General features: G+C 39.5%; 1 protein-coding gene across 1 annotated transcript; it reads left to right on the top strand.

Annotated features, from left to right (window-relative positions):
• Positions 1-7357: 7357 nt before the first annotated feature.
• Positions 7358-14908, top strand: LOC141496860 (ly6/PLAUR domain-containing protein 2-like). The gene is made up of 3 exons (XM_074199436.1): positions 7358-7456; positions 9381-9500; positions 13334-14908. The coding sequence occupies exons 1-3, from the start codon at positions 7399-7401 to the stop codon at positions 13543-13545; spliced, it is 390 nt and encodes a 129-aa protein (XP_074055537.1). The 5' UTR covers positions 7358-7398; the 3' UTR covers positions 13546-14908.
• The last annotated feature ends 25 nt before the right edge of the window (positions 14909-14933 follow it).

The following is a 14933-nucleotide window of genomic DNA, read 5'->3' as shown; positions in this document are numbered from 1 at the left end:
GATGAAAGCAAATTAGAGCCAGTTTCAAGCAAAGCTAAGGCTGAGTTGCACCAGCCAGGGAAGGGGATAAATAGATGGGGAGGGAAAGGGCATTATGAGGCCAGGAAGACATGCAATTACCTGCAGTTGCTTGAACTGCAGAGTTGGAGCAGATACCAGCAGCAAACTCCTGTGGAGTCTTCTGGAAAATGGTACTTGTGTGGCAGTATAGGAAGTGGATCCATTTCAGTATCACAATGCTCAACACACTGCGAGTGAAGAACAAGTAACTACTAGATATTCTGCTGCAGCTGTGGCTGGAACATGATAGAAACCATAATCCCTTTTGTGCGACTGCATTTTCTGTAAGGTGACTGTTGGTTAAGGCAGTAAGGCAGGTGGCTTATAGGTTGGTAGTGCCTCACATTTCTCAAAGGGATTGTAGACATTGAATGTAGCATGTGGCATACCAGGGACTGGATCAGTGCTAGGTGATGACTGTGTCCTAGAAGAGGTTATCAATCTCACTGGATTTGGTCAACAGTTTCCCACCATTCCTGCTCTCAGTCATGTTGAAAAGTTTAGCCTTGGCCTTGGCTTCAGTTTCAGTCTCTTAGGGGATCATTGCTATTCCTCAAGGTCTCAGGTTCAGAACCTAAATGTCTCTTTTGGAATCTGAGTGAAGGTGGTGATCAAGGAGAAAGTGGTAGTTTAATTTGCCCAGAACATGATGCCTCAGGTGCTTTGTTGTTTCTATGCTGGCTTACCCCAGCAATTATTATTATTATTATTATTATATCATTTTTACTTTTAAAAGATTCCTTGACAGATAAGGCAACAATGATAACTTTGTTTCATTACCCTCTAATCATTATTATGGAGCAAGATATAAAATAAGGCTACATAAGGTCCCCAAAGGTGTGTGACATCGTCATGGAGGATATCCATCTCAGAGTACCAAGTCAGAAAGGTATATCCTTGTGGATGGGGAAATTGCAAGATGTTCTTGTTTATAGATGACCCTGTGTTGATTGCACCTGAGCACTACAGATAGAGTCTTCTAAATTGTATCCGTAATCACTCAAAGAATTCACTTTATCCATTCAAAAAGAACCAAGTGGATGAAAAATGCACTTTGTCTAGTCTATGCTACCCAATTAGCCTACACAGCTAATTTCATCAGCCTACAGTGTATATCTTTGTTGTGATGCAACAAATGAATGAGTTGAGCTCAGAGCTAAACCAGAGGAAGAAAAGGAATAAATTACTCTTGAGACATTGTGAAATTCTTTGAATGACCCTTTTCTTTGAAACAAAGATCCATTTTTATTGACAATATTCTTTTGGTAAGTGAATGGTAGTGAGTCATGGAATAGTCTCTAAGCAACTGACATTGAGGGCAGCTAAATGGTACAGTGGACAGACCATCAAGCCTGGAGATAGGGTAGATCTGAGTTCAAATCTGTCCTCAGATACTTATAAACTGTGTAGTCCTGGATAAGTCACTTAATCTCCACCTCAATTTCCTCCTTATTTAAAAAAAAACTCAATAATGATATTATCTATAGCTACCTCCCAGTGTTATTGTGAGGATCAAATGAAACATATGTACAGTGTTTGGCAAATCGTAGATTCAATAAAAATGTTAGCTAATATTATTAATATAATGGACCATGAAAGAGGCAATGGGAAAGTACATGATAGATTATAATACTAGTAGTTAGGATTTATATAGCACTTCCAAGTTTGCAAAGTTCTTTATCTACCATACCACCTAGCTGCTCCAAGTGATATGAGCATATATCATCCAAGAAAAGAGGTATCATCAAAGATGGGATGATGATCACGTGGTAAGAACAAAAGGTTAACTAATTATTAGCCTACTTGTTCAGTTGATGTTCCTCATAATATCAAGAGAATTAGAGGAAAGCATCTACTATGTCGGGTAGACACCCTAAAGTGAATTTGTGGGAGGGTATAGAAGAGACTTGAATAATAGTTTACTACCTGCAATTTTGGAAGGAATACCCACTGAAGACCCACTGAATGGTTGGAGTATTGATAAGCTTCAGGATATCCAGATAAGCATGACTGGAATGGTAAGAACCTGGAAACCATGCTGTATGAAGATAGATTGAAGGTACTGGAGATATTTAGCTTGGAAAAGTGAAGGCTTCATGATGGGGAAGGATTTTTCAAACACTTGAAAGTAGAAACTACACTTGCTCTATTTGGTCCCAGAAGTCATCATCATCATCATCATCATCATCATCATCATCATCATCATCATCATCATCATTAATACTATCCTCATCTTCACCATCATCTTCTTGTTCTTATCCTTGTTTTTCCTTCATTGCTAGCATTGTTATAGAGCTCTTTGCAAAAATGCTTTACACATATTATCTCATTTGATCCTTATAATAATAACCCCAGAAGTAACAGTATTATTATCTCCATTTTACAAATTAGGAAATTGAGGCACAGAAAGATTAAGTGACTTGTCCAGGGTCACAGAATTAGTATGTGTCTAAGGCCAGATTTGAACTCATCTTCCTGACTCCTGATGCTCTTACCCATTGTACCACCCAGCTATCTCATCATGAGGAGAAATGGGGGAAAGCTACAAAGAGGTCTATTTAGGCTCAGGGAAACTTCTGAGAAAATTGCCCAAAAAAATAAAGGTGTCTATCAATATTTCTTGTTTTTTTATCATGGACATTTCTGGAAATCTTTCTCCTTCCTCCCTCCCTTGCAACAAATATATATACATATATATATATATATATATATATATATACACACACACACACATAAATATGTATATATATACATATATAAAAGAACATCTGAGGTTTGAGTTCTCTGTAGTTCTCTAATCGCTAAGAGATTATCCTCTTTGGCAGGGAGAATGAGCAAAAGTAATGAGCTATTTTCATTATCTAGTCACTTTTAATAGCCTTCCAGTCTATCGCTTGATCTTCTTCATGGAAAAGCTCATTTTGGTACCTTACAGCTTTGTGGCCTGGTTGGACTAATCCAGAGCTTCAGCTCCCCTGACCCTGTTTATAAAAGAACCACTACTGTTTGGTAATCATCCATCACCTACATTTAGCTTTTACAAATCTAAGTTGGTCTATGAATTTCCTGGGCAACTCTTGGAACCTGATCCTCATTCCAATGCAATGATTTAGCTACTAAGATTTGGTTTTCTCTGTTCAACAAAATGAAGGATTGGTGTAAGAGACCTCCCTTCTAGTTATAGGTCTCTGATTCTACAAGGATTAGTCATTTCTTTAATATCTCACCTCTACCTCACTCATAAGCCTGAACCTAAATTTGGCCCTGGGATGTCGTGACTTCAGCTTCAGGCTAATGACTGTGAAAGTCTGGGAGGGGCAGAAAATTAGGATTTCAGGGATTAAGGGAGGAGGCCTTAGGTTGAGATTTAGGAGCCAGTTCCCCCACAGGTTCCTTTCACCAGGTGTAGGCCAGAGTCCAGTTATATCCTCCACACCCATGGCAGACAGGTGGAAAGCATCAGCTGTGGCCTTAGCATGCACAGATTTCAGAAGGTGGAAAATAAGATTGTGTATCTACTTGGGAGGGGAGTATCTTGAAGGACTCATAAAATAAAGGTATCAAATAAAGGTGTGTCTCATAGAAGGGATTGAGTAAGACCCAGGTAGTCAATGGAATTGTAGATCTCTGGCCTTCCCAAATCCCTGTTGAGACCCCAATAGGCCCGGAACAAGGGGAGAGGGCACCCTACAAAGGTCCCTTTAGCCAATGAAGATATAAAATATTCACTTTACAGTGAGTCAATGAGTTGATAAACATTTATTAAGTGCTTACTATGTATGAAGTAATATACAAAACAATGGAGAGGTAAATAAAGGCCTAAACACTGAAGATATAGAGAAAGAAAAAGGAACTAGGATGGCATCTAGGGAAGGTCTTAATATTAATCAACCAAACACATTGCAATCTTTTTTTTTCCTAACCTAACCTGTGTTTGTGCTTCATGTGGGGAACTCCCTAATGACAAGAATCCCCTTTGAGACTGACCTTCAGCAATAGCTTTCCTTCATCCCCAAAGCCAGTTCTATCACCAACTCTCAGAGTCAGCCTTAGCATGGGGTTTGGAGGAGGATAGAGAGACCAGATACAGAGTGAAATGGAAACAAAAGAAAGAAAACCAATTAATTCATCACTTACTAGGATGAACACAGAGTCACGGTCATCCACCACGCTGATGGTAAATTCTTCAATTTGAACAGGCTACAAGCCAAGATCAAAGTGGAGGGAATGTTGGTGCATGATCTTCTGTTTGAAGATGATTGTGCATTCAATGTAGCCTCTGTAGCTGAGATACAACAAAGTATGGATTGATTCTCTGTTTGCTGTTAATTTTGGCCAAACAATTAACACAAAGAAAACTCAGGTGCTCCATCTATCATTACCATTCTCATGATTATTAATACTATCATTATCATCATAATCGTCACCAACACCACCATCCTCTTCTTGTTCTTGTTTCTTCTTTTTCAGTAGCATTTCTATAGAGCTTTTTACAAAAATGCATTACACATATTATTTCATTTGATCCTTACAACAATAACTGCAGAAGATAACTGGTATTATCATCCCCATTTTACAAATAAAGTAATTGAGGCACAGAAAAATTAAGTGACTTGTCTAGGGCCACACTAGCCAAATGTGGAACCATCAATTACAACAAATGGAGAAGTTTTGAGTACTGTGGACAAGTTCACTTATCTTGGCAGTATTCTTTCCATTGACATTGAGATTGACACATACATTGCCAGAGCTAGCTCAGTTATTTGGGAGCCTCCAAAAGAAAGTGTGGGAGAGAAGATGTATTAGCCAAACTGAAGGTCTGCAGAGCTATTGTGCTGACCTCATTGCTATATGCCTGTGAAACCTGAACAGTCTATCTATGCCATTCCAGGAAACTGAATCATTTCCATTTAAATTGTCTTAGGAAGATTCTGAAGATCACCTGGCAGGAGAAGATACCAAACACTGGGGTCCTTTCTTAAGTTAAACTGCCAAGCATTCCAACATTACTACAGAGAGTGCAACTATGATGGGCTAGACACATTGTTAGAATGCCAAACATACACTTGTCAAAAAGAATATTTTATGGAAAATGCACACAAAGCAAGTACTCATAAGGGGGTCAGAAGAAGTGATACTGAGACATCCTGAAAGTCTTTCTTAAGAACTTTAAAATTGATTGTACAGCATGGAAGACACTGGCATAGGACTGCCAAGCATGGCATACCCTCCTCAGTGAGGAGGCTGCACTCTATGAGGAAGGCAGAATTGAGGCAACTCAAAGGAAAGGTGACATCCGTAAGTTTAGAGTACCCACCCCAGGTGTTCACATGGACTATTTGTGATCTCCCTGTGGTAGAGCATCCCAAGCTGTTTTGGTCTAGTCAACCACAGTTGTACACGCTGTAATTTGTCTCAAACATAGTGATGTCATTTTTGATCTTCAAAACTAAGGACAAGAACCAACCAACTAACCAAGCACTTTATAAGATGCTAAGGATAAAAAAGACAAAAGTTAAAGATTTCCTATCTTCAACAATCTATCAAGGGGGAAAATATGCATACAAAAATGTATCCAAAGTTCACCCAGAGTACCTTGGTTTCTGGAATGTTGAAAAAGAAAACAGAGATAACATGGGTTGGGTGAGGAGCCATCACATCTAATCATGTATTCTTGTCAACATTCTTTCCTTTAGTGTCATGGTAACTTGAACATTTTCAGTAGTCCAACTGGGACTTTGAGGAAATTCTAAATAAGCCACCCAGACAACAGGTAGGTAGGTCCTTGTTCCCTCACCCTCAGTGGCACTCATAGTGTTATAGGCACTCATATCATAGAATCAACAAATCAGAGAACATTTAGTCCAATCCACACATGAAGAGAAATTCCTAAATATAATATTCTTAAAAATATATACAACAGAGACTCTAAGCTTCTTTGGAATTTCTTCTAAGTTTAGTTAAGCCTCTTCAGTCACAAAATATTAGCAGCAGGAGAAGGAGAAAAGGAAAAATAGAGGAAGGAAGGAAGGAAGGAAGGAAGGAAGGAAGGAAGGAAGGAAGGAAGAAAAAAAGAATAAATTAGAAATGAAGAAAAAGAAAACAAAAATAATACAACAACCTTATACAAGGAAAACAGTTCCTCACTACTCAGATTAATGATGATGCTAAGAAGAATAATTATAATCACAGTAATAACAATTAAAATAATAATATCTAACTCATACAGCTCAAGGCTAGCAAAGTGCTTCGCATACATTATCTCATTTGATCCTCATAAATCCCAAGGAGGTAGGTACTAGAGTTACTTTCTTAGTGTCCTTGAAATTGAGGTTTAGGAAGTTGTGACCTGGCAGGATCCCAAAGCTAATAGATACCTTAGAGTCCACCAGTCCAATTCTCTCATTTGGTCATACAATTAATAAGCATTAGGGGCAGAGTTTGAACCCAAGTCTTCCCAACAAAGAGTTCAAGGTTGTCTTTTGTTTGTTTCCATTATCCCATCCACCTTGTCTTGGTTTCCCCTCAATAGAATGGAAACTCAGAGGCAGTGAATGTAAGAATTGGAAGGGACCTCTAAAACCATCTAGACCACAAGCCTGGCTGAGAATTCCTCCCCTCTACAGGAACCCTAATGAGTGGGCATTCAGTCCTTGCTTGAAGACCCTTAGTGAAGGTGTCTACCAATTCTTGAGGCAACACATTCCTCCTGGACCTTGTGCTCAGGGACCATTTCATTTTTGCCTTTGTATAACAGGAACCTACACAGTCATTCATGCAAAGTAGCACTTAATAAATGATTACTGAAAAAAAGGTGGGGAGGCACCTAGGTGGAGCAGTGGATAGAGTACTGGCCCTGGAGTCAGGAGGATCTGAGTTCAAATCTGACATCAGACACTTAAAAATTGCCTAGCTGTGTGGCCTCGGGCAAGTCACTTAACCCCATTGCCTTGTAAAACTCCCCCAACCCCCCCAAAAAACAATAAATAATTACTGATTTCCCTTGAGCTATAGAAAGAGCAGCTTCGAGAATGCTATTACCAGTTCTGGATTTCTTAGATTAGGTAGATTGTCACCATTTTGATAGGATGCCAAACCCAAAGGGACTGGTCCTCAGCCTCCAACTAGTCTAACTTTTGAACATCCCTGGAGAGAGAGAGAGAGAGAGAAGAAGAGAGAGAGAGAGAGAAGAAAGGAGGGAGGTTCTGGAAATTAGATGAGGCTAATCCTCTTAGAGAACAGGTTACTCTTCTCTTCTCTCCTCCTCCCCCCCCCCCCACAGGATAAATCAAAACTATGATGCCTGGGAGACACTGATCACAACCAAAGTAACCAACCATGTGGGCATCAAGGCTGGTACTCCTGGCTGTGACTACTACTGCATTCGGTGATTTTGGTGAGATGGGGATTGGGACTAAGGTTGAATGGGAAAGGGAGAGGGGAGAATGAGTAAGTGGAAGACCAAGGAGGGCAGTCCAGAATGGGCTTGATTAAAAGATTCTTTTCATTCACAAAAGGGCTTCCACCACAAGACCTGAGCAAGTTAAAAAAAAGTAAGAGATAGAGAGACCAAGAGAAAGAGACAGAGACAACAGCAGATATATATACATGGAAGACCTTAGTCCATTTATCTGTCATTCTCTCTCTCCCCCAATAGTCAGGATGTCTGCCCTTAGCCACTTGTTTCATGGAGAGATGGAGATAGAGACAGAGAAGGATTCTGTAGGAGAAGCTGCAAGAGGAGACTAGGATAGGCAAAGGGATAAAGGATAGTTATAAAAAGTAGAGATACAGAAATAGAGGGATGGATATATAAAAAGATGAAATGGGGGCAAGAATGAAATAGGAAGGAAGAGAGGAAAAGACTGTAGTACACTATGCCTCCCAACAGATGAAGATATAAAAAAGATGGAAATAGACAAACTCACTGAGCTTAGAGCTTATGCTAGACAGAGAGAAAAGTGGAGAGAGAGAGAGAGAGAGAGAGAGAGAGAGAGAGAGAGAGGAAATATGAAGGATCATGAATCTGTACAGGGAGGAGCAGTATGAAATAAGGTAAAAAGGTAGGTTGAGGTCAGACTAGGAAGGGACCCAACAATAAGCAATGGAAGTTATTTGACTAGTTGTATGCATGATGCCTTTGAGGGGAGAAGGAAGGGAGTCTGATCAGAAGAATAGTTCAATAGTTCAGGTAGGTTACAAAGAAAGCTTTACTAGGTGGTAGAGGTGGGAGTGGAGAATACGGAACAGTCACAAAAAATATTGCAGATATAGACTCAAGCTGGGTAACTTATTGAATCAGACAGCGAGGGAGAGTCAAAGATGGTTCTTGGTCCCTCTGACTGCTTTTGACTCACTGTGTGGCCAAAAGCTAGTTCTTTTTCCTTTCTGAGTCTCCATTTTCTGATCTATAAAAAGGAGTTGGATTAATTCCCCTCAAAGATCCCTTCTAAGCCTTACTATCCGAATCAGAGGGATGGGGAGAGAAGGAAGGAGTGACAGGACTGGGTCTAGAGCCAAAAAATTTCCCATCTTTCCCTTGGGAAGAAGGGGGGGGGGGGTTAACCAGAAAGAGTAGTGACTCACACAGGTCACATATGAGGTGGACAGGAGATCCGGTTGGGTCTCCATGAGATGCTTGTGCTTATTGTTGGTTGGTTGGAAGGGATATACAAAGACTGGATCAAGTTTCAATTTGCTAAGGGGAGGGAATGTATGGAGAGAAGGGTAAAAGCTATTCTTGGAAGGTTACCTTCAACCTGTTTACACAATACACTTCAGAATTCTTGCTCCCAAAGACCAAAGGGAATGATCTTATTTCCCTCCTCCTATAACTAACCCCCTTCTCACTACCCTCACCCCAACTCCAGGAGTCTTTGTGTTTTAGATGGTTGGGGAGGGGTCTGAGAAAGTATCCAGCTCAATATCTTCTCCCTCCCCATTTGATGCATTCTTAGACTCATAGAGAAGAAAAGACTCACTCCCTGGATGATCAAATGAACCAGTGACAGAACCAGGACTAGAAGCCAGGTTCTAAAAACCAGAACTAAAACTAGAACCCAAAATGGTAACTGGGGGGGGCATCTGATGGGTAGCTTCCAGAGAGCAGGGTTTTCTCCCAGAGGATAAAAACCATGTTACCCTCTAAAGTCTGGGAATTTCTGAAGGCAGAGGCCTCATCTTTACCCTACTCCCTTCCCCATTTAGATCAGGGTCTCCCTGTGGGTAGGGAACATATTTTCCCCATCAAGTTTGAGACTGAAAGATCCAGAGAGTTGAGGAGCCATTACCTGACCATCCTTCTTCTTTCCCCCAAATAGGCTGGGCCCTGAAATGTTACAGTTGTCATCAGCCCACCAACCTGTCTGAATGCATCACCATTGCAGAATGTGCCCCAGATGAGACCATGTGCAAGACAACTATGTACTCCTTGGAGGAAGGTAAGGGGAGAGGTCAGGTTCCAAGGGTTCCAGGACAGGAGACTCACATGACATACCTGGGCAAGGCCAGCAAAACAATGTAGGAAGGAAAATTTCCACAGAGTAATTCCAGCTCTCCCATGAAGGTCAATGGGCATAGTAAAGAGAAACCTGGACCTGGAGTCTGAATATGTGATTCAAAATTCCAGCTTTGCCATTTTACTAGCTATGTGTTTTCCTTTTCTTTTTTTCTTTTTTCGGAGACAATCGAGATAACGTGACTTGCCCAGGGTCATAGTTAGAAAATGACTGAAGTTGGATTGAATTCAGTTCCTCCTGATTCCAGGGCCAGTGATCTATGCATTTCACCATCTCATTACCCCAAGGCATCTGATTTTGGAAAAAGTCAGTCTCTTGAGTCTTCAGTTTCCTCATCTATAAAATGGGAACTCAACAAATATGTATTGTGCTTATAATCGATTTGGGATCAGAGAACCTATTGAAATTTGGCTTTATTTCTTAGTATCTGTCCGTCTTTGAGGAAGTCTTTTCACCTTCCTGGGTCTCAGTTTCCCCATTGTAAAAGGGAAAAATTAGACCAAATGGTTTCTAAAAAATTATATACCATCAGGTTTACTTGGGGTCATCAGTTGCAGGGATTAAGGTGAGGGGATGGCACAAAGAACAAAAACAAAAATAAAGGTGATATAACTTAATCTCTCTGGGTCTCAGCTTCAAGGTTTCATAGATTTAGAACTGGGACATTAAAGGGGACCGATGCCTTCATTTTACAGGTGAGGAAGAAAAATCCAGAGAGTAAATTGCCCAAGGTCACACTAGAAGTAAATGATGGAGCCAATATTTCAATCAGTTTTCAAACTCAGCACCCTTTCCATGGGGTGATATTGATAAAATTATAGGGTTGAACTACTGACTTCTAAGGTCCCTTCTTACTAAAGCTATGATCCTATGGATTTAGAATGGAACCAGATCAGAAAAGAGACACAGGACCCTGGGAAAAATCTGAGGATGAAGAAATTCTTTCACTTGGGAAAGGGTTAAGGAAGCCTTCTTAGAGATGTTGTTACATGAAGGAAGATGTCAGCAGACAGTGATAAAGAGAGACATCTAAGAAGGATTGGAAACAAGAGAGGACAAAAAAAGATGAGAAACAGCTAATAGGTTCAGTTTTGCTATAACATAGAGTGCATAAATGGGACTAAATGTGAAATAAAACTGGAAAATCAAGTTGGAGACAGAATTCAGTATTAAATACCAAGATGAATAATTTTTTATTTAGCCTAAAGTTCATAGAGAGCCATGGAAGGTTACTGAGTAGAGGGGTGAACTGTCAATTTCAATATTATCTTCAGGTATAAAATGGGGATAATAGTATGTATACTATTTATGTACACATAGAAGAAAAATCTAAATAGGATTTAGAGATTGCCTAGTCCAATGATCCTCAAAGGTTTTTATCTCAGGACCCCTTCACACTGTTAACATTTTTTGAGAATCTCCCAAAGAACTTTTGTTTTCACAGGCTATATCTATCAATATTTAATGAATTTATAATTAAAAATGTCATAACATTATTATGAAAATGGTTTTGACCTCACGAAAAGAGTCATTAAAAGGGGATCTCCATACTTTGAGAACTATTAGTCTAGTTCATCACTATTTTCCAGATCAGAGGAGGAGAGACGTATCTCACAAAATTCTCATAAAGAAAATATGTTTTAAAATTTAAATCTGTAGAAATATGAATTCTTCTTGTCACAGACTTCTATTATAAAGTTTAAAATCCATTTCTATTTTTTAAAATTTCCAATCTAATAAGCTAAAGGGGAAGCTAGTAACCAAAAGGAAGGAGATGCCAGCTTAAACATAGCTACTGTTGATAATTCAACACTGGTTTGTTCCCAAAGTACTTTTCTTACAACAACATTGGGAGTTTAGGTAGTCCAAAAATGACCACCCATGTTTAATAGAGGAAACTGAAATTTGGAGGACAGAACTTGCCCAGGATCACACAGCTAGCAAGGATCAAGGTCAAGGTCAGGATCTGAACCCAGATCTTTTGATTCTAAGCCTTTTATCTTCAAAGGCCATTCTTCTATGAAGCTACTGACACACTCAGAGAGACTAGGCCCTATTACAAATCAAAAATGTTCAAGTTATTTTATTAGATATTAATGTTACAAAAAAGAACAGGATTTGGCATCCAAGGACATGAATTTGAATCCAAGTTCTGCTAGATATGATATGTTTGACCTGGGTATGTCAATTTCTTCTCTAAGCCTTAGTTTCCTTATCTATAAAATGAGGAGTTTGGATTAGCTAATAATCTAAGGGTCTCTAAGGCCCCTTTCCAGTCCTAAACCCTATAAGATTATTTGAGTAAAAAGCACAGTGGATAGGACTGGTGTCAGGAAGACCTGATTTCAAACCCAGTTGCAGATGTTTATAATGGGACTCTAGGCAAGTCACTTGACTCTGTTTGCCTCAGTGTCCTCATCTTTAAAGTAAGCTGAAGAAGGAAATAATAAACCAGTATCTCTGCCAAGAAAATTCCAAGTGGAGTATCAAAGACTCAGATATGACTGAACATTTGAATAAATTTTACCATAGGAAATCAAAGAGAATGTTCAATTCACTATATAGGAATTTATCTTCCTCCTTTTGTTGGAACTGAACCCATACCACCCAGGAATTGATTTTTTATTTTTTTTAATTACATGCAAAGGTAATTTTCTGCATTCATCTTTTTGTAAGAGTTTGAGTTTCTCATTTTTCTAAATACCTCCCCACAACAAGTAATCTGATATAGGTTAGACAAATAAGATCATGTTTAACATATTTCCATATTAGTCATATTGTGAAAGAAGAATCAAAACTAAAGGGAGGGAGCAGCTAGGTGGCACAGTGACTAGAGCACCAGGCCTGGGGTCAAGAGTATACCTGAGTTCAAATATGAACTAATTACCTAATAATTACCTAGCTGTGTGACCTTGGGCAAGTCACTTAACCCCATTGCCTTTCCAAAAAAAAACTAAAGGGGGGGAACTTTGAGGAAAAAGAAAAATATATATAAAAGAGGTTTTAAAAAGTGAATATAGTATGCTTTGCTCTGTATTCAAACTCATTTTTCCCCCTTTGGATGTGGATGGCATTTTCCATCACAAGTCTTTTGGGATTGTCCTTGGTCACCGAACTGCTGAGAGGAGATGCTTCCATTGTTACACAATGTTGCTGTTAATGTGAGCGATGTTCTCTTGGTTCTGCTCACTTCACACATTTATGTAATTCTCTCCAGGCTTTTCTGAAGTTCTCCCAATTCAGGATTTCTTATAGAACAATATACTATATATACTTAAAGTCCGCTATACCATATACTTGTTTTATTTACTATAATTTGCTCAGCTATTCCCCAATTTTCAATTCTTCGCCACCACGAAAAGGGTTGCTATAAATATTTTTGTACATGTAGGTCCTTGTCCCTTTTTTTATGATGTCTTTGGGATACAGGCCTAGTAGTGGTTTTGCTGAATCAAAGGACAGGTTCAGTTTTGATTACTTTTGGGGCATAGTTTCAAATAACTCTCCAGAATCCACCTAGGAATTCTTAGGGAAGACTCAAAGACACTTGAGCAATGTGAGTAAAAGTAGAACCAGTTGTGATTGGATCCAGCCACACTTAATCAGGAATGACTTCTGGAGGAGGGGAATTTTTGAATTGGGGTTTGGTCATCAGAGGCTTGTAATAGCTGAGAGGAATGTATTAGGAAAAGGGGATCTGCTGTCTGGGCTGAGAGACCTCCTGACTTGTCCATTATTCTTTACCTTCATTGCAGTGTACCCGTTCTTGGGAGATGCTACTGTCACAAAAGCTTGTGCCCACAAGTGTGTACCCTCAGATGTGGATGGCATCGGTCTGACTCGGCCCGTCTCATGCTGTAACCAAGACCTTTGCAACACAGGAGGGGCTGCTGCCCTGAGAAGCTTGGGAGGGCTGATCTTTACCCTTCTCTGCTTTACCTTCCTCCTCCTATATACTAGAATCTAGAAGAACAAAGCTGGGCAAGTGTTCCTTTCTCCCTTCTTCCTATTCTGAATGTTTTCCCATTGTTTCTTTTTCAGTATCAAAGGTGTGCTACCTCCCCAGCCCTAAGCTCTCCTCTGTCTTTATGCTATAGATGTATCCCTATACTATAGGGAGAGAAGTCTGAGGGAAAAGTGGAATTTCTGCTTCAAGAATTCATAGTCTGAGAGGGAGACTCAACCCTGCTTTTCAGGGAGTTCAGAGCTGAAGCCAGAAGAAATGGTCCTTGTCTCTTTTCCTCTCCTTAGCTATCACTGCTCTCAGTCTCAGTTTGAAAATCTATTAAATGGGGATTATAGCACCTACCTCACAGGATTGTTATAAAGACCAACTTCGATAATACATGTAAAGCACCTACAAACTATAAATTGTTATATAAATCTTAATTTCAGTTATTATTATTGTTATTCTTATTAGTATCATTATCTCCACTCCACCTCTTTTTCTTCTCTCCCTATCTCCTTTCCTGTTTCTCACTCTGTCTGTCCTGTCTCTCTCTCTTCTCTCTCTCTCTCTCTCTCTCTCTCTCTCTCTCTCTCTCTCTCTCTCTCTCTCTCTCTCTCTCTCTCTCTCTCTCTGTTCCTGTTCTTGCAGTCTGCTGATCTCTACCCATTTTTCTTCTTTGTCTCCCACTCCCAATTTGTCTTGTCTTTCCCCATAGCTAAAGGTACCTTCCAACAGACTAGGTGACCTCTTCAAGTCATCCAAATCATTAGAACTGGGGAAGCAGAGACTGAATGGCCAGTTATCAAGGACATTTCGGAGGGAATTTTTACTCTTTAAGGAACTGTAGATTCTCATTTTCAAGGTTCAATTTTCTTACCTATTAAAGGGGGGTAAAAATAATTACACTACCTACCTCAAAAAATTGTTGAGTAAAAAAGGCTTTATGAATAACCTAAAAATTCTACAGACTGAGCCTCTTATATACACACACAGACCCAGGGAGCTAAGAATGTTTCAGCCTCAATGACACACTGATTCACACATACACAATCATAGATACTCATACATAGGATAACACTTAGCATTTATACATTAGTAAAAGTTTGCATGGGCAGTTAGGTGGTACAAGTGGATAGAGTACCAAAACTGGAGTCAGGAAAACTCTTCTTCCTGAATTCAAATCTGACTTCAGACACTTACTTAGCTGTGTGATGCTGGGCAAGTCATTTAACCTGTTTACCTCGGTTTTCCTCATTTATAAAATGAACTGGAAAAGGAAGTAGCAAACCACTCTAGTATCTTTTCCAAGAAAACCCCATATGGGATCATTAAGAGCTGGATATGAGTGGAAAAATGACTGAACAACAATTAAATTTTGCAGAGAACTTAACACATATCTCTTTTGC

The sequence above is a fragment of the Macrotis lagotis genome, chromosome X, assembly GCF_037893015.1.
Source record: "Macrotis lagotis isolate mMagLag1 chromosome X, bilby.v1.9.chrom.fasta, whole genome shotgun sequence".
NCBI classification, from domain to species: Eukaryota; Metazoa; Chordata; class Mammalia; order Peramelemorphia; family Peramelidae; genus Macrotis; species Macrotis lagotis.
Note: the sequence above shows the minus strand (reverse complement) of the source record. Positions and strands in the feature narration are given on the sequence as shown.